Source organism: Biomphalaria glabrata, chromosome 7 (assembly GCF_947242115.1).
Source record: "Biomphalaria glabrata chromosome 7, xgBioGlab47.1, whole genome shotgun sequence".
Taxonomy (NCBI): Eukaryota; Metazoa; Mollusca; class Gastropoda; family Planorbidae; genus Biomphalaria; species Biomphalaria glabrata.
The window spans coordinates 3,217,194-3,244,811 of record NC_074717.1 but is presented as its reverse complement, the minus strand read 5'-3'; the positions used below and the strand labels follow the sequence as shown (position 1 = coordinate 3,244,811).

Below are 27,618 nucleotides of genomic sequence, written 5' to 3'. Positions count from 1 at the left end.
GAGAAAGCTGAAAGAGCTGTAACTCATGGGCTCTATTTGGGGGATGAAAATTGGCCCAAACAATAGGGGTCCTTAAGGGTGAGTTTGGGCTCAGATAGGGTCCCAGATGAATTCAGGATAAAACCCATGCGGGGCCAGTAAGAGGGGCGAACATTGAGGGCTAAACACATGGGGCCCATTTAGCGATTAATGATGGCTTAAAAGGGTGCCCTGAAAGGTGAGCCTTGGCTCAGATAGGGGGGTCGGATGAATTTCGAATAAAACCAAGTAAGAGCGTCGAACATTGAGGGGCCTGCGAGGGCTAAAAACATGGCCCCCATTTTGGGGATCATCGTTGTTCAAATGGGGGTCCTTAAAGGGCGATTGTGGGCACTATCATGGGGCCCAGATGGAGCCCTAGTGGAGGCCAGTAAGGAGCAAACTTCAAGGGGCCTCAAAGGGCTAAACACAATGGCCCTAATCGAAGGCATACGTTGACCCAAGCAGGCCCTTAGGAGTGAGCTTGGGCTCAGGGGGCCCAGATGAAACCCTTTTAGGGACAGTAAGGGGGCAAACATTGAGAAGCCTAAAAGTGCTATAACTCATGGGCTCCATTTGGGGGATGAAAATTGGCCCAAACAACAGGGGTCCTAAATGGTGAGTCTGTGCTCAGTTAGGGGGCCCAATGAAGCCCTGATAAAACCGGTGGGGACAGTAAGAGGGGCGAACATTGAGGGGTCTGAAAGGGCTAAACACATGTGACCCATTTAGGGATTAATGTTGGTCCAAAAGGGTGCCATTAGGGGTGAACTTGTGGTCGGGGGACCCAGATGAAACCCTCATAGGGCCAGTAATGGGGCAAATATTGAGAAGCCTGAAAAGGCTACAACTCATGGGCTGCATTTGGGGGGTGAAAATTGGCCCAAACAACAGGGGTCCTAAATGGTGAGTCTGGGCTTAGTAGCTCAGTTAGGGGACCCAGATAAATTCCGGTTAAAACCCATGAGGGGCCAGTAAGAGGGGCAAACATTGAAGTCCTGACAAAACTGAAGTGGGGACAGTAAGAGGGGCGAACATTGAGGGGTCTGAAAGGGCTAAACACATGTGACCCATTTAGGGATTAATGTTGGCCCGAAAGGGTGCCCTTAGAGGTAAGCCTGGGATCAGTAAGTTGGCCCAGATGAATTCCTGATAAACAGACATGGGGCCATTAACAGGGGAAAACATTGAGGGGCCTGAAAGGGCTAAAGACATGGGCCCTATTTCGGGGGTTGATCGTCGCTCAAATGGGGGCCCTTAAAGAGCGATTCTGGGCACAATCAGGGGGCAAAGATAAAGCCCTAGTGGAGGCCAGTAAGGGACGAACTTTAAGGGGCCTGAAAGGGCTAAACACAATGGCCCCACTGGCGGATCCAGGGGGGGGAGGTAGGAGCAATCGCCCCACCCCCTTCTGCTTCCCCACCCCTTCGGGAACGAATTTTATTTAAGAAATCACACAATATGTGTACGAATTTATTGGTTATGTTAATAATATATACTAATTAATTAGTTTTCAACCTGCTTCTAGATTATTTCGCCCCCCCCCCCCATTTAGTATGTTGGCCAATCTGGTGGGATGGGGAGGTGGCGATGGCATAAACTTTCGATCGGGGGGGGGGGCGTTCTAATTTATTTGTAGAAATTACAGCTTGGTAACAGAATCAATTAAATATCTATATAATTAAAATTAAAACACCGATCTTTATATTATGTCGTTTCCCTGTTAGCCGATTGGGTGGGGTGGGGTGGGGCGAAGACATCCTTTTTTTAAAGTCTAAGCCCAATAGAGACGTTTGCGAGGCGTTAACTTGATTTGCGACCGTACCGCGCCATTAGCTTTATGACATTCAATCTTTCTAAGGCTTTTTGTCGTACTTCTTACAAATGATCAGACATAACCAGCTTAGGATGCAGGGCCGTGGGTCCGATTCAAGCGTGGTCCCATCAATTTTTAGATTTATGGCTTCTTGGTGGATGTCTTTTCCAATGTGAATAGGGTCTGAACTGGGGTTTTTTAGTACAATTTATTTCCATTTTCCACATACGAGTAAAGAACGAAATCGTGACGAGGTCACGTTGGATTTCCGCCGTGAGAGCTGCAGCGGATATCCCGGTCTGCCAGATTAGCAGGTCGTCAGCGAAGAGCAGAGATCAACATTTCAATCGTTCTATCAGATCGTTTATATAGACTAAGAAAAGCGTACATGATAATGATGAGCCCTGCGGTAAACCTTGCTCAAGTATTCTTTTGCGAGACACGCTAGATCCGTAGCGCGACTGGACTGTCCTGTCTGTTAAGAAGTTTTTTAGTCACCGATACATATTTGAGCATACTCCGAGGTTCATTCATTTTAGCAATAATCCTTGTCTCCAAACTCTGTCATAGGCTTAAGATCTAAAAATACTGACAGTGTCAATTCGCCCTTGCGTCTTACCGTACCTCTCGGGAAACCGTCAGCTACTGACTGCATAAACACCATCGCTTGATCATTTGCACTTTTATGTTGCCTGAACCCGCCCTGTTCAGGTGCGATGAGTTTGCTTTCTTCCAAGTACCACATGAGCCTTCTGTTTATCACTCTTTCAGCTATTTTCCCTACAAACGATGTTAGGGATATTGGTCTATAGCTGTCAGGTCGGTCGGCCGCCTTTCCTATTGTGGACTATCGTGGCCACCTTCCAGGCCTTTGGTAATTTCCCTTACGTCCAGGTCCGATTGAGCAAGTCGCATAATTTACTTTGCACTTTTTAATAAACGGGCCATGCTTTAACGGTCAACCTAACATCAACCTAACATACTTTTTGAGCCCGAGAATGAATGTGACTTACACTGCAATGTCACGGCCCATTCTCTCGTTCTTTCGCTCTCTAGGTCCCTATTTCTTTTTTACCCGCGCAGCGTTATTCCTCCCACATAGTCTTTTGACATAATTTGGAAAAACCCGCTTTATAATGCGCCCCCGACGCTGAACCGACAAATAGCGCCGACAAAAAACAAACGCGGACAAAATAGCGCCGACATAATTTCCCGACAAAGTAGGGCATACTTAGGCTATATATAATGTGTATAAAAGTACCGGACTTATTTAAGTGAAGGTCCTGAATAGCATTTTTGTTGTGGTCTCTATCTTCTTCAGCATTAGTATTTCTAATAGTATGCCATATTTGCAGAGAAAGAGAGTACTTTAACATTTATTTTCCATCACAAAAAATCAGCAGCTTATTATAATTCTTGCATAATTTGTGCATATGTTAAATTTAAGAATTTTTTTTCACGCCATTTTTTGGGCGGCACTATTTTGCTCCCGCTATTTTGTCGGGGAGCCGTCCCCGACACATACACGCTCTCATATTTAGGGCCCGTAAATATTTCCGAAAGTGTAAATCAGGGATGGGCAACCTTTTGTATCGAGGGCCGCATTAACAAAATTTTGGGAATGGGGGGCCGCATATATATATATATGTTAGTGGTGCACCGGATAGTACTTTTTGATATCCGGCCGGAGCCGGATATGACCGGATAGTAAAATTTGATATTCGGCCGGGGCCGGAGCCGGAGCCGAATACCTAAGTGTCTTGTAAATAGCTTGTATTGCTGAGCATTTTTCGAAACTGTTTTAATAACATACCTATATTTGTTGGTATTATTTTTTTTCCTTTTATATACCTTATTGTTTTAAACTCTGTTACTGATTGATTTATTCAAGCTTAACAGTATTTATAAACAAAAATTAATCTGTGTAGCATGTACGAGACCACCAACCATAAAGGCTGTGTGTTGGAGGGTCAATGTAAAATATGTTAGTATATATTTAACTAGTTACTAATGTAAATCTCTCATCTGGCTTGTATGGTGGTTGGATGTATGTGTTCAAGAATTTCTGACCAACAACTGGTCATCAGACTTGTAATTTTAAGTCCAAAGACTGCTTCTGGTTTCAAGGGCTTAATACTGATAGCTGTTATTTAATAGTTGGAATCTGAAGCGTAGTAGGTCATATATTTATTAATCCATTTGCGGCAAACGATATTTTATTAACAGCAGGAACATCTATTATACCTACTCATAGCCTGAGCCTTAAATGTTGCGAAGCATAAATTTAATTGTAGTCTGTAGGCCTATTATTGGTATCTATGTTTAGATCTACTGTTATATAGATCTAAGAAAATCAGGAAAATCAACTATAGAAGAAAAAAAAACTCATTCACACCCTCCGTACCAAAAAAAAAAACATAAATAGACTCTGTGTTCGACTGATAGTAACAATCTGGTCAGATAGACGTAGTGAGCCTACACATGTAGTCCTAGTGTAGTGTGTATAGATGATGGTGTTGACCATCACGCGTTTTTGTTCTTGGGCATTCGCAATAGTGTTTAGTGTGCAGGCGAAAAAAGATAACACATTGGCATGGTCAGTCAAGCATATAGATAAATTATATCTGTACCTTAGTTACAGAGGTCAAGTGTTTCTTAATATTCCAGCATATTGTTTCTTTGTTTGCTAGATCTAATTGTGGTGCTTTAGATCAATTTATTTTCTGCAATGTTAAATTGTACTGTAAGGTTTTCCTTAATATATTAAGTCAATAGATTAAAACAATGATATTAGTTTTCTTTCTAAAAGTTTTAATACAAGGGGAAAAAATACATACACGCACACATGCACATATTTGTTTTATTTTATTGTGCAACGAACGTGTGTTCAGCGCCCTAAATGACATTTCTCTCCAAGTAAACAAACTTAGTCTCATCATCTAGTCACCTCTAGACAGTGTCAATATGTCGCAACAATCTGCTTTAATCCATTCTGGCTTAAGAATGGTCAATGTCTATCAATACATTGTCATGGATTAAACAAATAAGAAGTTGGGGGGTGTTGAGTCTGTTGAGCCCTCCCTTTAAAGATATCCCTGGTCAGTGTCTGTTTGGCTTGTAGTCCAGCCTCCTAATTGAGACTTTAAGTAAACAAACTTATTGTCCCTGCCAATAGTATAAAAGGTGTGGGTTGTGGTCCAGACCCTTGATTGACAACCTATCTCATAATAAACACACTCATACCAGAGTAACTTTATGGAGATTTGGCTTGTAGTCGCGCCCCTAATAAAAATTCTTCTCCAAGTAAACAAACTCAGTTCCCTCTTAAGATGTGACCTCTAGAAAGTGTCAACACGTTGACATCTGGCTTAATGTGGTCAGCTGTCTATCTGTGAACTCAATGTTATGGACTAAACAAACAAAAGGAGGTGGGGGTGCTCATCTCTACCTCTGGAGATATACTCGCACATCTAGACAGATTATCAGCGTGACGTAGTTAAGGAATATTACGTGTTTACAAGACCACTCAAAGGTCAAGACAAGCTTTTAAAGTGTGCCAGACATCGCTGCTACGTATGTAATACGAATTTATAATGTAAAGTCTAGTCCACCCCCCAATAACAAACCTAGTTCCCTCGTGTGACCTCTAGAGAGTGCTTACGTCCATCGTATCTGACTTGGGTTCACCTGTCAATCAATGAACTCAATGTGATGGGCTAAACAAATAAAAGGGGGAGGGAGATGTTCATCTAGAAATAGACCTGGTCACCTTAGAGGTGTGGCTCTTATAGTCCAGCTCCCCCCCCCCCCCCAATAAAGATTAACTACTAAGTAAACAAACTCAGTTCTCTCGAAAGATGTGACTACTAGAGAGTGTCAATACGCTGACATTAAACCTACGTCCATCGTATTTAACTTGTGGTTACCTGCCTATAAATAAACTCAATGTGATGGACTAAACAAATAAAAGGGGGTGGGAGTTGTTCATCTCTACCTCTGGAGATATACCCACACAGCTAGACAGACGTCTGGTCAGCATGACGTAGTCAAGGAATGTAGCATTTTAACATGTTAACTAACTTACTCAAAGGTCAAGACAAATTGAAAAAAATGCCAGCCATTGCTGCTCTGTATGTAAAGCGCATTTATGATGTAAAGTTTCATCTCTATTTATATTAAGTTATTAACATGCCTTGTCTTTATAATAAACGATGTTTGGTGCATATTCATAATGGCTCTATTATTAAGCACATTATTTTGTTTTCATATAAGCATTAATACATTCTATAACAGACAGTAATGGAACGAGGTCCACTTGATGCATATTAAATAGGTGTATTTTTTACTATCCGGTTTACTATCCGGTAGTGATATCCGACCGGAGCCGAATAGCACCGGATAGTAAAAAATGCCGGATATTCGGCAGAAGCCGGAGCCGGAGGGACTATCCGGTGCACCCCTAATATATGTATATACATGTGTGTGTGTGTGTATACATACAACTTAGAAAAATACGCTAATTAATTATGGACACCACACACGAATGGCGAAGTGGGGGGGGGGGAGAACCCCCGAAAAAAAAAGCTTTGAGTTTGGGCCAACGTTCATCCCCTGAATGGAGCCCGTGTATTTAGCCCTTTCAGGCCCCTCAATGTCTGCCTCCATCACTGACCTTATGTGGGTTTCATCAGGGTGTTATCTGGGACCCCTGACTGAACACAGACTCACCCTAAGGGCTCCCATTCATCTTCCGAATGGGGCCCCTGTGTTAAGCGCTTTAGTCCTCCTCCAAGGTTTGACTCTTACTAACCTTCACTATAGCTTCATCTGGTCCCTTATTGAGCACAAACTCACCTCTCAATGTTTGCCCTCATCCCTGGTCCCACGTGGGTTTTATCAGGGCTTTATCTGGGTCCCCTAATTGAACAAAGACTCATTCCTAACTAGCCCCCATTCATCCTCCAAAGGTGCCCATATGTTTGCACCCATCACTGGCACCACGTAGGTTTCCCCAGTGCTTTATCTGGGCCCTCTAAATGAACATATACTCACCCTAAGGGCCCCCATTCATCCTCCAAACGGCGCCCGCGTTAAGCCCTTTCAGGCACCTTAATGTTTGCCCCCATCACTGGCCCCATGTGGGTTTCATCAGGGTTTTATCTGGGCCCCATAATTGAGCACAGACTCACCCTAAGAGCCCCCATTCATCCTCTAAATAGAGCACATGTGATTAACCCTTTCAGATCACACTAGCCCCTTGAGGAGTCCATCAAGGCTTCATCTGGGCCCCATAACTGATCCCAGACTCAGCCATAAGGGCGCCCATTTGGGCCAATGTCCATCCCCCAAATGGGTCCCATGTGGTTTCCATCAGGGCTTCATCTTGGCCCCCTGATTGCGCCCAGACTCAGCCCTAAGGGCCACCCTTTGGGCCAATGTTCACCTCTGAAATGGGGGCCCATATGTTTGACCCTTTCAGGCCCCTAAATGTTAGCCCCACACTGGCTTTTGAGGGTTCCATCAGGGCTTCATATGGGCCCCTGAAATGAGCCCAGACTCAGGCCTAAGGGCCCCCATTTGGGCCAATGTTCCCCTCCAAAATGGGAACCCTTGTGTTTAGACCTTTCAGGCCCCTCAATGTTAGCCCCACACTTACTCCATGAGGGTTCAATCAGGGTTTCATCTGGGCCCCCGAACTGAGACCAGAATTGACCCTTAAGGGCCCTGTTTGGGCTTTCATTAATTGCCCCCAGAGGGCCAAGTATCTTTGGCCCTGTTGGGGCCCACAAGTCCTTCACCTTACAGGCCTCACACGGGTTTCACAAGGGGATTTTCTGGACACCCTGACTGATCTCAGACTCAGCCCTATAGGCACCTGTTCGGGCCAATATTCATCCCCCAAATGGGGGCCATGTGGTTAGTATGAGCTGGTCCAGTTGGTGCCCTTACCTGGCCCAAAATCTTTGCTACAAATAACAGGGATCCACTCATCCGGTCTTTATCTGGGCCCTCTAATGAGCCCAAACTCACCCCTAAGAGCTACCATTTATCTTTCGAATGGTGTCCATGTGTTTAGCGTAGGTTTCATCAGGGCTTTATCTGGGCCCCCTAATTGAGCACAGATTCATCCCTAACGGCCCCCATTCATCCTCCAAATAAGCCCATCTCTTTGCCCCCATCACTGGCCCCACGTAGGTTTCATCAGGGTTTTATCTGGGCCCTCCGATTAAAGACAGTCTCATCCCTAATGGCCCCCATTCATCCTCCAAAAAAGGCCCGTGTTTAGCCCTTTCAGGCCACTCAATGTTTACACTCATCACTGGCCCCTTGTGGGTTTCAGCAGGGTGTTATCTGGGCCCCCTAATTGAGCACAGACTCACCCATTCATCCTCTAAATGGGGTCCATTTGATTAACTCTTCAGACCACTCTTGGTTGGCCCACACTGGCCCCATGAGGGTTCCCTCAAGGCTTCACCAGGGCCTTCTAACTTAGCCCAGGCACAGCCCGAAGGGCGTCCATTTGGACCAATGTTCATCCCCCAAATGGGGCCCATGTGTTTAGCCCTTACAGGCCCCTTATTGTTTGCCCCATACTAGCCCCAAGAGGGATCATTCAGGGCTTTATCTAGGCCCCCTGATCCTTAATCCTTAAGGTCCCTGTTTGAGCTTTCATTAATTGCCCCCAAAGGGCCAAGTACTTTCCTTTACTGGCCCCATACAGGTTTCATAAGGGGATTTACTGGGCCTCCTAACTGAGCCCAGACTTATCCCTAAGGGCCCCCATTTGGACTAATGTTCATCCCCCAGATGGGCCCCAAATGGGTTTCATAAGGGGATTTTCTGGGCCCCCTGACTGAGCCCAGATTCAGCCCTAAGGGCGCCCGTTTGGGCCAATGTTCAACCTCCAAATGGTGCCCACGTGGTTAGTCCTTACAGGCCCGTCAACGTTTGTCCTATACTAGCCTCATTAGGTTTCCATCAGGGCTTCATCAGGGCCCCCTGATTGCGCCCATTTGGGCCAACGTTCATCCCCCAAATGAGGCCCATGTGTATAGCCCTTGTACACCCCTCAGTGTTTGCCCCACAATAGCTCTATGAGGGTTCCAATAAGGTTTCATCTGGGCCCCATAACTGATCCCAGACTCAGCCCTAAGGACGCCCATTTGGGCCAATGTTCATCCCCCAAGTGGGGCCCATGTGGTTAACCCTTACAGGCCAATCAACGTTTGCCCTATACTAGCCCAATTAGGTTTCCATCGGGCTTCATCTGGGCCCCCTGATTGTGCCAGTTTGGGGCAACCTTCATCCCCCAAATGAGGCCCATGTGTATAGCCCTTTCAGGCCCCTCAGTGTTTGCCCCCCAATGGCTCTTGGAGTGTTCCAATAGGGCTTCATCTGGGCACCTGAATTGAGACCAGACTCAGCCATAAGGGCCCCCATTTGGTCTAATGTTCACCTCCGAAATGGGGCCATGTGTTTAGCCCTTTAAGGCCCCTCAATGTGAGCCCTACACTAGCTCTATGAAGGTTCCATCAGGGCTTCTCTGGGCCCCCAAACTGAGCCTAGACTCAGCCCTAAGGATTCCCATTTGGGCTAATGTTCGCCTCCCAAATGGGGCCCATGTGTTTAGCCCTTTCAGGCCCCTAAATGTTAGCCCCACACTGACTCCGTGAGGGTTTCATCAGGGCTTCATCTTAGCCCCCAAACTGAGACCAGACTCAGCCCTTAGGGCCCTCATTTGGGGCAATGTTCATCCCCAAATGGGGCCCATGTGGTTAGCCCTTTCATACCCTTAACATTAGCTCCATAATAGCCCCATTAGGGTTTCTATCTGGGCTTTATCTGGGCCCCTTCATTGTGCCTAGACTCGATCCTTAAGGGCCATGTTTGGGCTTTCATTAATTGCCCCCAAAGGGCCAATTATCTTTGGCCCTGTTGGGGCCCACAAGTCCTTCCCCTTACAGGCTTCACAGGGGTTTCACAAGGGGATTTTCTGGGCCCCCTGACTGAGCCCAGACTATAGGCGCCTGTTTGGGCCAATGTTCCTCCCCCAAATGGGGCCCATGTGGTTAGTATGAGCTGGACCAGTCGGGGCCCTTACAAGGCCAAAACTTTTGCTACAAAAAACAGGGATCCACTCATCCAGCATTGAAAGAAAAAAACGATGCTAAATATTGTCTATTGAGATTTTAATAGGCCCGAAGTCTAAAAGAAATATGATCACAATAATAATGTCCATTTTAAGTAAATGTTGACAGCATGATAGGTGAAATAAAAATATAATTTCGTATTTTACTTATTTCAACATTATTCTAGACAGACATATTAAGAAATGTTGCAGTAGTCCTAGATTTATTTAAATACAATATTGATCTCAACATTATTTTATTTAAATGGTAATCAAAATATTACTAAATAGATCTATTTAAAATTTAATCATTAATCTCTATATAGACCAAGATGAAGGTGTATTTAAATTCAGTTCTTATCACACACACATTAACACACACACTTAATCTAAACCTATTACCTAGTCATAGTCTATATCAAATACTGCTCTCTTACATCTGTCTAAAATAATGTTTTTCCTCATCTAGATCCACTACCTACTGTACCGGTATGTAATTATTATACTTATAATTTAATGTTGACTTCATTAACATTTGACTAGATAGACGTCCAGGTATGCGTACAGCTATTTAAATTCAATATTAATCTCAACTTTAACTTAGAAATATTACATGTTGACAGCACATTATATTTTAATCCAAAAATTCTGCACCTAGACCTAGTCTATATCAAATACAAATGCCACATCTAGACTAGATCCACTATTTTTTTCTGCAATTATTGTTATTTAGATGTAATTAATAAGAATATATTTATTAATTATATAATAATATACTATTCTCTCCTCCCCCTATTCAAAACTACTGCTAGTAATAGTTTAGATTCTTAGTTGTTTATTCAATCTACATAGCTATCCGTATTTACGGTCGGTATTTTATATAGGTCTGTGAGCTCTATTATTTCTATTAGTTTATTTTCTCTCTCTTCCTATCCGTGATTAAAGTCGGTATTTAAAAAACAACTAGGTTATTCCCCCTTTTGATAATGCTTTTGGTCTTGATCCTGATGATGATAATCACTGCATTCGTTTCATTCACTGTCTGTATCAATAATCGTGTGATGTAAAAGTGAAGTCTAGATTTAGATTAGATAGAATTGATAGATTATAAATCTACTTTCTACTAGTAAAAAGTATTATTATTATAATTATAGATCTAGATCTACTAATATTAGTACAGGTACTACACTAACTACAGGCAATACAGCTATACTATTCTATAGGCTATGCCTATAGTAGGATAGGGGATAGACTATAGATGATCGATAGATCTAGACGTAGAGTGGACTAGATCTAGATCTATAAACATTCATATTGATCTCATGTATGGTCTAGATTTAGAGAAAATAGAGTGGATCTCATGACTTTATTAGATCTATTGAGTTATTTTTTTTAAAATATCCTTAAATAGATCTAGAACCTTATACTGATTATACTTATAGATCTACCAGAACTAGATAATCATCATCATCATAGATAATAATCTAGACTAGTATTCTAGATCTATAAATAATCATAGTCACAGTGATAGTGCCCTTTTTAGTCAATGTAGTCAAGTCAAGATAGTGGAACGTAAACTCGAAGGTTTAATACAGTACAGTAGATCTATAAGTTAAGTAGAGTCTATGACTTAGTATAAGATCTAATTATTTTGTTACTTTGTATGTCAATGTCTCAATTAAAATAATTAATATCATCAGCCATATCATTTTAAATATTAAAATAGTAGACATAGATTTCTATATTATAAATAGATAGATTAGATCTATAAAATATAATTTTACAAACTTAAGAAATGATTGATTTTATTTTTAATTGATCAGCCTTCTAGACTAGATCTAGCATCTCTAGCTAGACTCTAACTTATATATTATACTATATAGTTTGTAGATCTTGGAATTGGATCACCTTCCTAAATTGTTTCTTAAAGTCTGTAGCTGATTTGAGAGGCCCAACGAGGCAAGAGTCTATTAGTATTCTGTCTCTTGATCTATCTAATAGGCCTACTAAGCTAGTGCATTAGCCATAGTGTAGTCAAATCTTGACAACTAGTCTTCTAGATCTAAGCTTCTAGAATAATTAGATCTAGATCCAGCTTAAGTGTTACGCATTCTGGTGCCAAAATACGCATTTTGACCATCAGCGTTACGCATTTGGACTTTTTTTTGGTAGGCAGGTCTGTCAACATCCAAATATCGGGGATGGAATTTAACATTTTTCTCTAGTTTTTTTTTTATAACACTCTTAAGCAAATTCATCTTTCATGAATGCCTAATATACCTTGGCTGTTGTGCAGGCCATTCCTTTACAATAAACTGTTAGATGAAATTAGGCAAAATTATGTCTGATAATTTGTATGCTTGATACAACAATGATACAACAATGTATTCAATTTAATAATATTATTTTGTAATTTAAATGTTTTCAAAAGAAATTAGCCAATATACCTAAATTTTGTATAATTACAGTTATGTTTGGAAATGCAAGAAAAAGGCATGCATTCCTGACAAGTCAATGATTGGTTGCACCTCTTAAAGGTAAGGTACTGCAATTTTTCCCTATGCACTTTTCTCATAAGCTGAAGTACTTGTATTTTTGAAAAACTAGTTTTCCATGAAAATGTAAATCATATTATATGTTATAGTTGCTTTTAGATGAGTGCAATGTCCATCAAATTAATTGAATATCTGCCTTCACCTTTAGTAATAATTCATAACTATTAAGGTCAGGGCCATGTCTACACATTAACACAGTATCTCTTTTTAGGTACAGACTATTTTTAGAATGGCAAAATTATATAATTATACTTAATAACATATATATGTTTAGCATGGTCAACACATATGTCACACATATTTAAATTTTTAAAAAATCCTTTTATTTATTTTTATAACTAGATAACTTTCTGTTATGAGAAAAGATGAGATTCTTGGACCCCTGCATAGCACCACCAGAAAGGAAAATCCCATCATGTTGCAAAATAAAAGTCTTGGACCAATTTTAATTGAAGATATATATATTATACTGTAAGCTCTATACATATTTATGTATATCCTGCCATTCAGCCAACAGGTTTGGATTTAGTATTTCTTTAAATCTGTTTGATATTGTACTTGAAAACTATTAATCTGAGCCCCATTAAAACAATAGGGAGTGCAGTGAATGAGTGGTAAAGCACTTGGCTTCTGAACTGAGGGTTCCTGGGTTCGATTAAGACTGGGATTTTCAATTTCAGAATTCAAAAGGCTAGGGATACATGGCAATAGTAAGGAATAAGTAAAGGCAGTTTAGGGATCCATGGCTGAATGGTTAAGTAATGGGTTTGAATCTCTGTGAAGACTCAGATTTAATTTTTTTAGATTTTTGGGTGCCCCTGAGTCCACCTAACTCTAATGGGTAGCTACTTTCGTTTTGGAAAGTAAAGATGGTTGGTTTTTGTGCTGCAATCATGATGAACTGGCCAAAGAATCAAATGATCTTAACATCATCTGCCCTATAGATTGTGAGGTCTGAAATGGGATTTTTTTTTTAAAAGGTGGTTGGTTGTTGTGCTGGGTACATGACATCCTCGCAAACCATGGGGCACAGAAACTGATAAACTTTATATCATCTGCCCCATAGATTGCAAGATATGTAAGGGAAATTTTACTTTTTAAAAATTAAAATAAGAATCTAACAAAAGTAAACATATAAAATATGGTGCATTCTCCTTAAAACTAAAACCTGGTGCGAAGGTTTAAAATGTTGGCAAAAAAAGCAACATCATATATTCTTAATTCCCTTTGCAAAACTTACAGAGAAGAACATGCATGTTGTTCCCTTATACGTTTCTTGACAGAGGAAATCTTGTTTATATTAGATTTGAATTAAGCAAATTAGGAAAAAATATTATAATCATTATTTCAAATGGTTGTATCTAAACCTTATGAATCATTTTTCAGTTATAAGTATATTGAGATGAATGGATAATCATGAAATTGTTAAATAATTGCTGCTATCATTCCATTGACTAAAGAACCATAATTTTTTTTTTAAATTAATTTCAAAATGATTTTTTTCAAGCATAGAGTTCACATAGATCTTGAGTGAAATTTTTTTTTTATTTGACTAATGCTTCAATTTTATTGTATCATATTAGTTTTTAATTTTTATTACCCACAATATTTAAAAAATGAGTACACTATTTTCTTGTAATAATGTAACTTGTTATTCACACAATGCTCAAAATACGCCATAATCTTTAGGCCATACAGATTTGTATAAATTAACTTGTTTAAATACATTGTAAATGTATATTGTTTGGATAAGAATAAAGTTTTTCTGTGACAATTATTGTTCAAGATTTGTTGATGCTCCTGCTTAATCAATTATATATACAGGTCATTAGTTTTAACACATTTGATAATAAATGACAGTACAAGTTAGTGAATGAAACTTTGTCATTATTTCAGCTGCTTTAGGCCTACATCAATGTGACGTACCAGTACTTTGATTGTGTCATATAACAATTTAAAGCAACATTTTGAAATGAATAGTCTGTAGAATTGACAGTAAATGCATTTAAGTGATGGGCTGTGATCTGCATATGTATTGAATTTGTGTTTTTGATCTTTACTTCAAGTTTAAATGTTAATGACCAATTAATTTTTAATGAATAAATAATTTAAAAATAAATACAAAAGAACCATAAACATCTACTTTAGTTTAATAAATTTTTTTTCATCAGAACAGAATTTCCAACTTTGCATTCTTAAAATAAAATATAATTATTTAGAGTAGAGTCAGAACACAAAATCATAGTTTTAAAATATTAAGTAAATTAAGCTAAGCTGTGATCTCTTATAAATATTTGTATATAGACTATACACAATTTAATTATTATTTTTCATCAAATTGCAGGAACTAGTACATGTACTTATGCCTATTTGACAATAAAAAACCTTAGTCAATGAAATAGTAATACTAGTAAATGAGATAAAAGTAAACTAAATATCATCAATGCTATTGAAGCCACACTTGTTTTTTTTTAAATCTTGTTTGGTGGACTGCAATTAAAGTTGCTATTAATTTTACTGATCGTCTTAGCTGAAATGCCAGTGTCGTCTCTTTGAAACCTAAGCTTATTTTCTTGGTAACTGGAAGTCCAGATATTTGGAGTCTCATTTTAAACACCTATACTTTCCGAAATGGCATTCCGATAGGCAAAACCTATTTGCCTAACATGTCATATGCACATTAAGAGGTACCACAGAAATGCTTTAAAGACAAGCTTAGGCGCCAACTTACTTTAACTGACAGAATAAAAGAGCACCTGGTTGCATACAGCTTCAGAACGAGACAGCTGGAGGTCACTTACAAAGGTGTGGTATACACCAATGAAAATTAATTGCAGAGGGTAGACGGCAAAAAAAAAAAAACTGATTCTGCCACAGGTGGACAATGGTTATGCCTGTGCTCAGTGTGGCATAATATGTAGGTCACAGCTGGGGCTGAGTAGCCTCTGGAAACATAGCATTCCTCATAAGTCTTAGGAATCAAAGACAAGCCTATCATTTTTGTAGCATAGTTTGTAGCTTCTGTAAATGCATGAAATGCCGTCACAAATGACACAAGTCCTCTGTGAGTTTGATGGATTATAAACATCTTACTTCTTTGCCTTATATTAAATGGTCCTTCTCTCTGTTCCACTAGGTACTTGCGTTTATCTAAATATCATTGATATATCGTAACATGTCATCAAAATAAAAGCTAGAATCTCTGCAACTCGTGTACAAGTCAGAAGTCATCAATAACACTTGTCATTTAAAAAATAACAATTTAGATTGGTCAAATTAGTGACTGATTATTCGATTCATTTAGGCCTATAAATTTTTTATTTGAATATATAAATATAATGATTTACACTTTGTGACTTTACTAGTATACTTTGGATTAGACTTTATGAGCTAAAGTCGGAATCTAGTCTATATAATGTATTATATGAAGTAGAGAGAGTATCTCATCAATAGTATCTGTTATAATATGATCGTGATCAGTAGGCGGCTGCAGGTTTATAGATCTATTCCATGACAAAAACCCTGGCTAAATTTAGATCTACTGCTGGTCTAGACATCTAGATCTAACTAGAATTAAACTAGAAAAACTGAATTAGAGAAGTAGCTTTCTGGATCTAGAACTAGAATCTATAGCCTATTATCAATATTAGATCTAGTTGCGTCGAACGCTTAATTTTTGGTTGTTGTTTTTAATAAATGCACATAAAATACATTGTATTTTGGCAATAAAAATACCCAGTTGGTAGTCAAGTAATTCTAATAATTAATTAATGAATGACTATCAGTATTTGTTTTAGATCTATCAGATTCATATGACTTATTATTTATACTTATTTTATATCTTTTGTCCAAGAAAATCTAGCTCTAGATCTATTTCATTTTAGATTAGGCTATAGTTTTTTTTTTTTTTTTTTTTTTTGTCATTTTATTTAGGCTACAATATTACCGAGATGAACTTTTTCTTTGTTTCCCACGAGACGTGTATGCCTATAGCCTAGTCCTTTCGATAATAATAATAAAAAAAAAAACGATTAGAAATGCGTAGCTTGGAGTGTCAAAACTGTATTAGGCCTCCTATTTTTATTTTTATTTCGTGCAATTTAGTAGGCCTATATCGTAACAAATAGGCCTACACATTTAGCGGAACGGTAGACGGGTCTTCATCCAGATTTAGTGTAAATAAACCAAACACAGAAACACTGCAAGATTGTATTTTCGGAATTTAGATTCTATTTTTTTTGAAAAAAAGTGGCATTTTATAGGGTGGTCGAAAAAAATAACTTTTGTGACGATCTCTTATTCGGGAAAATTTTATGTATTATATCAGATAGTCAGAAAATGGATGACGTTTTTACACATCTAATCAAATAGAGCGTACGAAAGTTTTACACCCATTGCAAGGGACTGACGGAGTAAATCTCTTCTTTGGCATCATCATGGATTTCACATTGCACCATGCGCAAAAATGATGCGCGACGGCACTTCGACTCTCTTTGGCTTTGTAAAAAACTCAAGCTGGTGTTCCATTAGTATAGTTCCATGCATGCTTTAAGCAACTATTTATTGTACCTAATAAAACACGAATCACTAAACAAAATACAAAATTAGTTAATTAATTTTTTTGTTTGATATCGAATAAGGGAAATAACTTGTACATTGGTAGATGTAGTTTTAAGGACGGAGTTGTTCCGTTTAGACATGCTTTGATTTTTTTTTTTTAGAAAAGGATTTTTAAAGTTCTGCTAGTTTTAATTATTTTTTTCAACCTGATCCTTAGAGTCATAAGACTAAAATTATGACTGCTTTATTGATCCTTATGGAAACGTGTTGTGATCACATGGACTCTTTTCTCACATAAAGACAACACAATAGAAACATACAACTAAATAGAATGCTACCGACGCTGGGGCTAGCACAAGTGAAACACTAAAATCTCTGCTCCAATAAAATCAAATAAAACAAAACAACAGTCACAAAATTGCTACATCTTGTTTCGGGTAGTAGGTTTTCTCACATAAAGACAACACAACAGAAACATACAACTAAATAGAATGCTGCCGACGCTGGGGCTAGCACAAGTGAAACACTAAAATCTATGCTCCAATAAAATCAAATAAAACAAAACAACAGTCACAAAATTGCTACATCTTGTTTCTGGTAGTAGGTAGCACCTCAACCCCCCCCCTCTCTCCCGGCTACACTCACGCGTCACCTTACTGTACAGTAGTACTCATTCTTATGGAGTCTATAAACGCGGGAAGGGGCTTCCAATTCTACACTTTGCCTCAAATTATTTAAATTAAATTTAATTAAATTAGAGATAAATCTCTTTCGTTTTCGATGAAGTACTTCCAACGTTATGCGCAGATTGAATATAATATAAATCAGACTTACCCGAAAGCATGGTCAAGAGAAGCAAGGAAACAACACTTTGAACTAACATATTGTAGATGTGATGTAACTGCATTACGTTGCAAGAATCTGTGTGGTGTCAGAAGCGGGCTGTCTTTTAAGCCTCAGCTTTTGGTTTGTAATCGATTCTGGCAATCATCTTAGAGTGACTTAGAGGCGTAATTACGTTGAGCGTTTTGGGAATTGTACAAACAAAAACAAACTAGATATATCTTTATTCCATTGTCAGTCAAGTAGTTTGAAACTAATTCGTAAATAGAAGCGTTATATTTTTGTACAAAGCTTATTTCAACCCACTCAGGTAAAACGTTTGTACACGTTATTTCTCCAACACTCAATCTCGGATCAAGCTGAAATTTTGCACAATCATTTCTTTTACTTCACAACACAAGAATCAATAACAAAATTAACCAATTAATTTATAAACTATTGGTAATGAAATTTTTTGGGTTGGTACAATGTAAATAAATTGAACTTGACTAATGTGGTGGTAGAAGATGAATTAGTCCCCTTTATAGGTCTTTGCTGTAAACTGAAACAAATAATAAATAACAACATAATCTTCTCTAGTCATAAGCACCTCACAAGCAGAGTGGTTAGCACGTCGGCTCGAGGAGTCGCCAGTTTTCACAGCGCGAATCATGTACTATTGTCTCCCAGCTGGCTGGGTCTATGCTGAACGCCTTCATAGAAGCTTTGAGGGTGTGCCTGAAGCCTTTTCTTTGTCCGCCTTGCGAGCGCTTTCCTTCTCCTACTTGGCCATACAAGAGTCGCTTGGGGATGCGGCGGTCTTCCATTCTGCAGACGTGTCCTGCCCATCCCAGCTAGGACTGCATCAGGATTGTGTGGATGCTTTGCAGACACGCTCTTTGTAGGACTTCAGTATTTAGTTGTTTTTTTTCTTTTGCCATTTGACATTCAGTATTTTTCTTAGACATGTCATGTGGAGGTGAGTCAGTTTTTTTTTTGTATGTTTAATTAATCACTGGTAATTCATTATTTTGTTCAATAGCAACAAGGGAAACTAATTCTTCAGTTTTTTTTTTTCACAAATATGGCTAAATTTGTTGGGTTTAGTCCCCTTAAAAAAATTGTTAATGCTATTTCTCCCTCACGCCTACTCAGATCAAGTTATATTTTAGACAAACATTAATTGTACCTAACAAAACATCAATCAGTGAACAAAAAATACTCAATTTCTCAATTAATTATAAGTATTGAATTATTTTGTTTCATATCGAATAAGGGAAATAACTTTGTACATGATAGGTAGATATAGTTTTAAGGACGGAGTTCTTACCCAAAGATAAACCTATATTTTTAAAGAAGGATCTTTAAACCTTTTTTTTTTAAACAAAAACTACACACTGAACCCAAAACGATACATTTCGTTGTCCATCGAATTCTTGCATCTTTCACGTATACTTTTATAATCCCGAGAATTCGCTTATTACAGAAAAAGAATGCCACTGACCACTTTATTGGCATCATAGGACATGTATTCACTGCTTCACAGACTCAGGGGCGGACTGGCTATATGGGCATTCGGGCAAATGCCCGGTGGGCCGGTACCCAAATGAGCTGGTAGGGCCAGTAAAGGGCCGCATGGATGTCATTAAAGCAGGCATCAAATTTTTAAAGCTTATAAAACTTCATAAAAAGGCCATCTGAGCGTTGTGTTAAAAAAATAATGTTCACGGACTCTACAGTGTAATAGATTTTAATGCTACACATTTTCGTAATATTGTGATAGCCTACATCCGTAGATAGTGCTACTAGTAAGCCTTCACCCTATTAGGGCCGACACATTTAACGATTAAAAAGCAACATAAGGTCTATATTTGTATCAAGATTTAGAGTTCACTGTATGCATGCGTATCGATACATTATCAAACTTAACATAATGACTTAGAGGACAGTTAGGTCTAGAATGGTATGCCCATCATATGATATGCTAGTTATTGACCGGATTGTATAGAAATGCCCGGGCCGATTTCGACACCCAGTCCGACCCTGTAATCACAGTAAAACATATCTGGCACTGTCAGCACTCAGCACTGACAACATATTCGAGTCTTTCAATCTCAGGTGGACCTAATGCAAAGTTTTGAGTATTCACTTTTTGTGAGTCGTTAAAAACTATTTATAGAAATGTTAATTTTTTAGCAAAAGGAAAAACACTTGTATCAGTGAACATCATCCCCTCGGGCCTCCACTTGACGGGTTACACAAATGAGTGTGCCAGATTTGTTTTTTTATATTAAATATTTCGTCATTATCTCAGGTCATGATGTCGAATGCCAAAATGCTGGGGAGGTCAAGCCCCCCCCCGGGGACACCCAAATCCCTAGCTACGTCAATGACTTGTATGTAAAACAGTTTAGAATTTAGTTTACAACAAGACTGCTGTATCGTCGTATGGTCTGTCATCTGTTGGTCTCGTTAGTCCTGGACTTGAACTCTGCCCACTGCTAACTTTGCCTATGCCGAAGGCCGACCCTGATGTAATTATCTTCAGATCTGAAAGAACACCCGAAACTTGTATAACCAAGAAACACACACACACCGCACACACACACACACACCACACGCGCACACACCACGCACACACACACACACTACGCACACACACACACACACCAAACGCGCACACACCACGCACACACATATGCATGCACACACCGCGCGCACACACACACACACGCGCACGTTTGGATGGCTCTTTGTAACTGAATGCAGCTATAATAGCTGCTCTATAGTAACTGGCTTATTATTTAAATCACAACAAGATTCAGCACATGCCACCCAGCAAGTGTGTAGCCCTTCCTATGTCCTGGTACTGTATTAGAACCTAAGTTTACATCAGTACATTGTGAATCAAGAGTTAACAATACTTGTATTTTATCGATAAGTCGTCTCCTTATTGACTACATCCGCTTCTACCAATTATAGAGAACAGATTAAATGGATGAATAGAAATGTCTTCTTTTTTTTTTCTAGTTCACTTTATCCTAAGCGTGAGAGTAATTACATATTTACATCATGATACAGTCTGGGTTATCTTTTTTTCTCTATGAATCCTCTACCCTTCATCCTACCTTCATCTTCTTATTTGAAGTAACGTCTGTATTTTATAAGATAACATCTATACACAGTGTCGGCCTAAGGTCACTGCAAACCTAAGCGGTCACAGTGGGCGCCGCACTTTCATAGGCCGAACCCAAATTCTAGGTGTAAATTATTACATTAAAACATTACCATCACAAAAGAGATACAAGACACCGATAGCAAAGACAAAAAGACACAAACACTCTTTTGTTCCCCTGGCAATCAAATCATTAAATAAGAACAATCTGATATAAACTTTGTCACATGTAAATTATGAGTGAGTCTGGTGTGAATGTACACTTTTGGTTTCTTATAGTTATAATGTTTTTTGTTTGGTGTAATACACAAATTGTAAGACAAATTTCCTTACGGATAATAAAGATTATTATTATTATTATTATAACTTATATATAATAGCAGGGTTTCCCAATGAAGACTAAGACTAAGACTGCTTTATTGATCCTTACGGAAATTTGTTGTGATTACAAGGACTCTTTTCTCATTTCTTTGCTCCCCCCCCCCACCCCCAAATAATTTCTTGATTCCATAGTTTTGTATTTAAATACATGACACATCGACTAAACGTTTGTTAAGACTTATAAAAGCCACCAGGAATGATTGAAAGTAAGCTTGTAGGTAGACGTCTGTCAGGCCAGATTTAGGACTACGCAACGTGAGTGACGTCACAGGTCTCGAGACTCAAAAGGGGGGGGGGCCATCTTCGACGTGTCCACAAAGTTCGAGATTAATCCCCTTTATGAACCGTTGACTCGAAAAGGATTGTATCCAAGTGAACAGGATTCAGGATTTGCTGTTGAGAAACCCTTCTGTCTGAAGGCCCCCATTAACCAGATGATGAATTCCACACAAATGTTTGGTCATGGTCAAGGTCCCTTGAGCCATTGCAGTGAGTTCCCCCATCCCATGCCAGGCTGGATACCAAAATTACCAAAACAACTAATATAGCGATATTTAGGATTTACGATACGAATTAATGATTAGTGGTGATATTTAGGATTAACGATACGTATTTATGATTAGTGACGATATTTAGGATTAAATAGGCATTTATGATTAGTGGCGATATTTAGGACTTACGATACCTATTTATTATTAGTGGCAATATTTAAGATTGATGATACGTATCTATGATAAGTGGCGATATTTCGGATTTACGATACGTTTTTTGGTTAGTGGCTATACGTATTTATGATTAGTGGCGATATTTAGGATTTACAATACGTATTTATGATTAGTGGTGATCTAGTCTAGATGTATGCAAAGTATTCATTTTTAGCGGCCCCCGAAAGGGGAAAAGACGCTATTATTTTTGTGCGAAATGTCTGTCCGTCTGTTCGTCTGTCCGTCCGTCCCGTTTAGATCTCGTAAACTAGAAAAGATATTGAAAATCCGACATCACAATATTTTAGACCATTCAAAGTTCTGATGCAACGGCTACTTTTTTTTTCTGAAAGCGAAAAATCTAATTTTTAAAATCAGTTATGCAAGCAGTTTTTTAAAGAGAAAAAGCTAATTAGTATGCATTATAAGTTAGACCTACTTTAAACTAAATACCAATCTTATAAACTTCATTTTTCTGAACATTTTTTTTATTGCGGAATTTTTTTATTTTGAGGATTCGAATAAGAGATTGATTAAGTAGCTAACACTTGAGGATTTATTTCTGTGGATTACTTGTGTTTCTGTGTTGTTTTTTTTTTTTGTGATTCTGCGGATTTTTGTGTGTTACTGTTTAGAGTGGACGGCGCGAGGGTTGTGTAGTAAAGTACTGTGTAGTTTGTAGTGTAGTTATCGTCTCTTTTCTGTCTCTGTACTTGTGATAAACCCTTGTAAAAATGTCAAATAAGACATTTTTTATTGAAAAAAAGGACCTGGATGGTGGACTTGTCCACGCCCCAGGTACCTTGCTTCTAAAGCTGTCAGGCCAAGGGGCTGTTAAGGCCACTATGGCAAGCCTAATAGAGTGCCTGAAACTAACACCGGACGAAGTGAGTTCTCTCTATCGCTTCGAGAACCCCTTTGTCTGGTTCCTGGCCCCAACATCCGCCCGAGTGAGAACCCGTATACTAGGGAAATCATTCGGGAATGATAAGGACTTCAAGGTAGATGTCTGTACCTTAGAAGACGAAAAAATCAGGGTTACCCTTCACTGGGTAGCACCAACCATAAACAAATCAAAGATAGGAGAAATCTTTGGAGCCTTTGCAGAAGAAGGCTCCAAGATAGAGCCAATCAAGCTAGGCAACTCAGATAAGTGGGCGGCTTGGATCAAACTCCGCAAACAGACTGAACTCCCCCATTATATTCAGTTACGATATGAGGACGATCCGAGGACCTACAAGGTCCTCGTGACCATCCCGGGACGTAGACAACAGTGCTGGCATTGCGGACAGGATCAGCACTGGTCAAACCAGTGTCCAAATAGGGCGAACCCCAGACGGGACCAAAACCCCACAGAAGGTGCAAAGGAGGTAGGAGGGAAAATCTCCTATGCCATGGCCCTTAAAGGGGAGGGAGAGAAAAAGCAATCCGAGATTGATCAACAGCTAAAAAAAGATGGCTTCACAATGGTTGAAAGCAGCAAAGGAGGGGGAAAAAAACAAATAGAAGCTATGGGAGCTACTCCAAGTGGTCTCCCCCCACCTAACAGCCCTGAAAACAAATCTAAGCAAAGTAAAAAAATTAAAACATCCGGAGGGGCAAGTTCAGCACCCACCACCCCAACCAAAATAACAAGAAAGAGGGCCCTCTCTCTCTCTCTTCCTCATCAGAGGATCTAAACGAGGATCCCCGGGTAGAGGAGGAGAAAAGAGAGGAAGAACAGTTCAAGCTCGAGCTGAACTTTCCAGACTCCCCGTCAGTGCTAGTCATAGATGAGGGCGAGGACCCTAACACACATTCAAACACATAAACAACAAAGCAACTCTTAAAGATAAAACGCACACACACACAATAGAAAAACAAACACGCAAACCAATCTCACACACTCATGGCAGACATCAAAATTTTGACACTCAACATCAGAGGGCTTAACAATAAACACACCTACATAGCACACCTCACAAGGAAATACAAGCCAGATTTTATCTTTCTGCAAGAGACCAACACACAGTTAGAGTACAAGGCCAAAAAAGCAGTCTCTCTTATGGGCCTCCGGGAGGGTTATTTTAGTTTAGGTAGAAAGCCACGAGGGACAGCCATTTTACAAACATCCAATAGGTTTTCAACCACACACTCATATCAAGACAATAGCGGGAGGATAGTAATAATTAGGACAAGCTCACAAAAACACACATACACGTTAGTCAACATTTATGCACCCGCTCAAAAAAAAGAGAAACACGAGTTTTTTGGAATGCTAAGTGACATTCTACACACTCAGTACGCAGGAGAAAATTTGATAGTAGGGGGTGATTTAAATTACATTGATTCCCAATTAGACAAGCAAAACACAAACACAGAGGGTCATACTCCTCATGTAACAATTAAAACGCATGACTATTTGGGGGGAGTCATCAAGGCTTTCCGGTTAGTAGATGCCTATAGAGAAGTAGAGGTCACGGGCCGGGTCACCACGTTCAGGGACAAGGCACACCAAATAGAAACACGGATAGATAGAGTGTATGTGCCAAGGGCGTGCGAAACAAAAAGTGTAACACATCTCGTAGAGACGTTACAATATACAGACCACAAAGGAGTCTTAGTGGAACTGCTGAACCCAAAACTAAAAAAGAAAAAACAAAAAACACCGATCTGGAAACTTAACAACTACCTCCTAAATGACCCGCTCTATTTAAAAACAATCGCAAACCTCCTCAAAAATATAATACATGACTCAAACACACCCCATTTCAAAGTCACACAAATATGGACGCTAATTAAAAGCTCCATTAAGCAGCAAAGCCAAATACTGGCCACACTAGTTAACTCAAAAAGGAAAAAAGAAGAGGAAAGACTTAAAAATTTACTAACACACGAAGAAGACGAAGCAGCCAAAACACATATACTAACACAACTAGAAGAACTATTTAACTATCAATACAAAGGAGCGGAATTGAGGTGCAAAAGTAAAAAAATAACCGAAGGGCCTAACAAACTTTTTTTATCAGCAGAACAAAACATTCAAATTGACAGAACTATTGACAACATTGTTGATAGTAAAGGAGAAACTATACAAGACCTGGACAAAATAACAGACACATTTACGAAACACTTTACTAACTTGTATGACAAGGAACAGACGGACGACAACGCACAAAAAGTATTTTTACAGAACTGCAAAGAAATACCAATTACAGAACAGATAGAGACAGACGCTCCCTTTACGCTAGACGAACTGAGGGCTGCTTTAGATACAACACAAAACAACAAATCCCCTGGCCCAGACGGTCTGACGTTTGAATTTTACAAAGCCTTTTTTCCCCAAATAGGACCCCTACTATTAAATCTATACAGCGACATGTTAGTGACAGAACAGTTACCTAGAGATTTCAACTTAGCATACATCACACTTCTACCAAAAAAACAAGAAAACAACACCTCACCTAGCGACTTTCGACCGATCTCACTTCTAAACACCGACTACAAACTCCTGACGAAAATGATTTTTCTAAGACTAAAACCCCTCATACCACACTTAATAGGACAGGACCAATACTGTAGCAACCCAGACAAAAACATCGACGAACTTAACCATTTTTTAAGAGACATTATATATTACTGTAAAGACAAAGACTTGAAAGCAGCCCTCTTTTCTATTGACCAGGAAAAAGCCTTTGACAGAATAGACCATGATTACCTTTTCAAAATACTAGACAAGACGAAGACAGATGGAAGAATGAAGAAATACATAAAGCTAGTTTACACTGATGCCACAAGCAAACTCATAATAAACCAAACCCTTAGTGGCAGTATCCCTATTAGAAGATCTGTTAGACAAGGGTGTCCCCTTTCTCCCTTTTTATACACCCTTTGCCTAGAACCCCTTTTAGAAACCATCAGGCTAGATAGTGGAATCACGGGGATAAAAATCCCAGGCCCCACGCCCGTAGTTAAAGTTAAAGCATACGCTGATGACACCACCCTTTTTCCCTCCTCAGAAAAAGACATAGCCGCAATCATAGATAAGTTTATTCAATTTGGGAGGGCAAGCGGGTCAAAAATCAACATAAACAAATCTTGTATTATGGGATTGGGCAGGTGGGAAATCCCCTTAAACATCCCCTTTAACCTTAAAATAGAGAAGGCAATTAAAATATGCGGCGTCACGTGGACAAGCAACCCAACATATTACCACACACAGCAGTGGGAAAATATTTTAAACAAAACCAAAAACACACTTAAAAGATTTCATTATACAGCAACTACTATATTTGGTAGAGCAATACTAGTAAACAACCTGGTCATCCCGAAGATAGTTTATTTAGCAAACATCACAGAACCTCCACCAACTTTTATACCAAGCATAAACACAATCATTAGGAATTTTATATTTAAAAGCACTATCAGGAACATTAAACACACAACACTTATACAAAACAAAGAGGATGGGGGGATAAACTTACAGGACATCAGAACCAAAATACAAGCACTTAGATTAAAATACATAGGACAAGTAGCCAAGAACCCAAACAATTTTCCATTAACAATATACTACTACGGCTTAAGGTTAAATAAAATAATTCCAATAAAAAATGACACCCCACACCACTTTGGTACAAACACACATCCATTTTACAGATCCATATCAAGAATACTCCCTGGCAATGAACATCTAATACACAGTAAATTAAAGGACACATATACAACACTTAAGAAACAGTTACAAGAAAGATTATTCAATAGGATCAAATGGAGTAGAGAGTTAGGTGTAATAGATTTCAGAGACACTTTTATAAACCTACACAGCAAACACATTACACCCAAAGCCAGAGAAATAACATACAGACTAATCTTCGGGATGACCCCTGTAGGAAGTAAGAAAAGAAATGTACACACATGTGTTTTCTGTCACACAGATAATGGTAACAATGAAAGCCATATGTTTTTAAAATGTAAAATATTTGATAATGTTAGATGCACTATGAAAGTCCTACTAGAGGCAAACTGTAACACCAATGTTAATCTTAACCTAGCCATTGTTTTAAATAAATTGCCTAAAATCAAAAGTAAGATGATTCATAAATTTAATCTAATAATAGTGAGTGAATACAGAAGTCTTGTGTGGCACAGTAGAATTAAAGTTGTTAATAACAATGTATCTTTAAATCCTTATAATCTAGAGTTAATATTTAGAAAAATAATTGAACATAGAATTGATAACTATACTGGTTAGATAGAAATTGTAATTATTGTATAATTTATTGTCCTTGATTAAATTGTCAGACCTCAGAGATAAAAATCTAAATACTGTAATCATTCTGTAAAGTTACTCTATTGGTATTATGTCAGTTAGTTTAAGTGGTTATGCGAGTGTGTGAGAGTGTGTATGTACCTGGGTTAAAGAGAGTTTGGGCTGAGAGATGTGGGATAGGAATCAAATTGAACTTTATTTATCTATG

General features: G+C 38.9%; 2 protein-coding genes across 3 annotated transcripts in view; one reads left to right on the top strand and one right to left on the bottom strand.

Annotated features, from left to right (window-relative positions):
* Window positions 1-18,069, bottom strand: part of LOC129927109 (uncharacterized) — a 48,242-nt gene extending 30,173 nt beyond the window's left edge. Inside the window, exon 1 of the mRNA XM_056034310.1 lies at window positions 17,912-18,069. Coding sequence (XP_055890285.1) covers window positions 17,912-17,984 — 73 coding nt within the window. The 5' untranslated portion in view covers window positions 17,985-18,069. The remainder of the gene's footprint in view (window positions 1-17,911) is intronic.
* Window positions 1-27,618, top strand: part of LOC106067795 (uncharacterized) — a 262,134-nt gene that overhangs the window by 71,112 nt on the left and 163,404 nt on the right. The window lies entirely within an intron of this gene.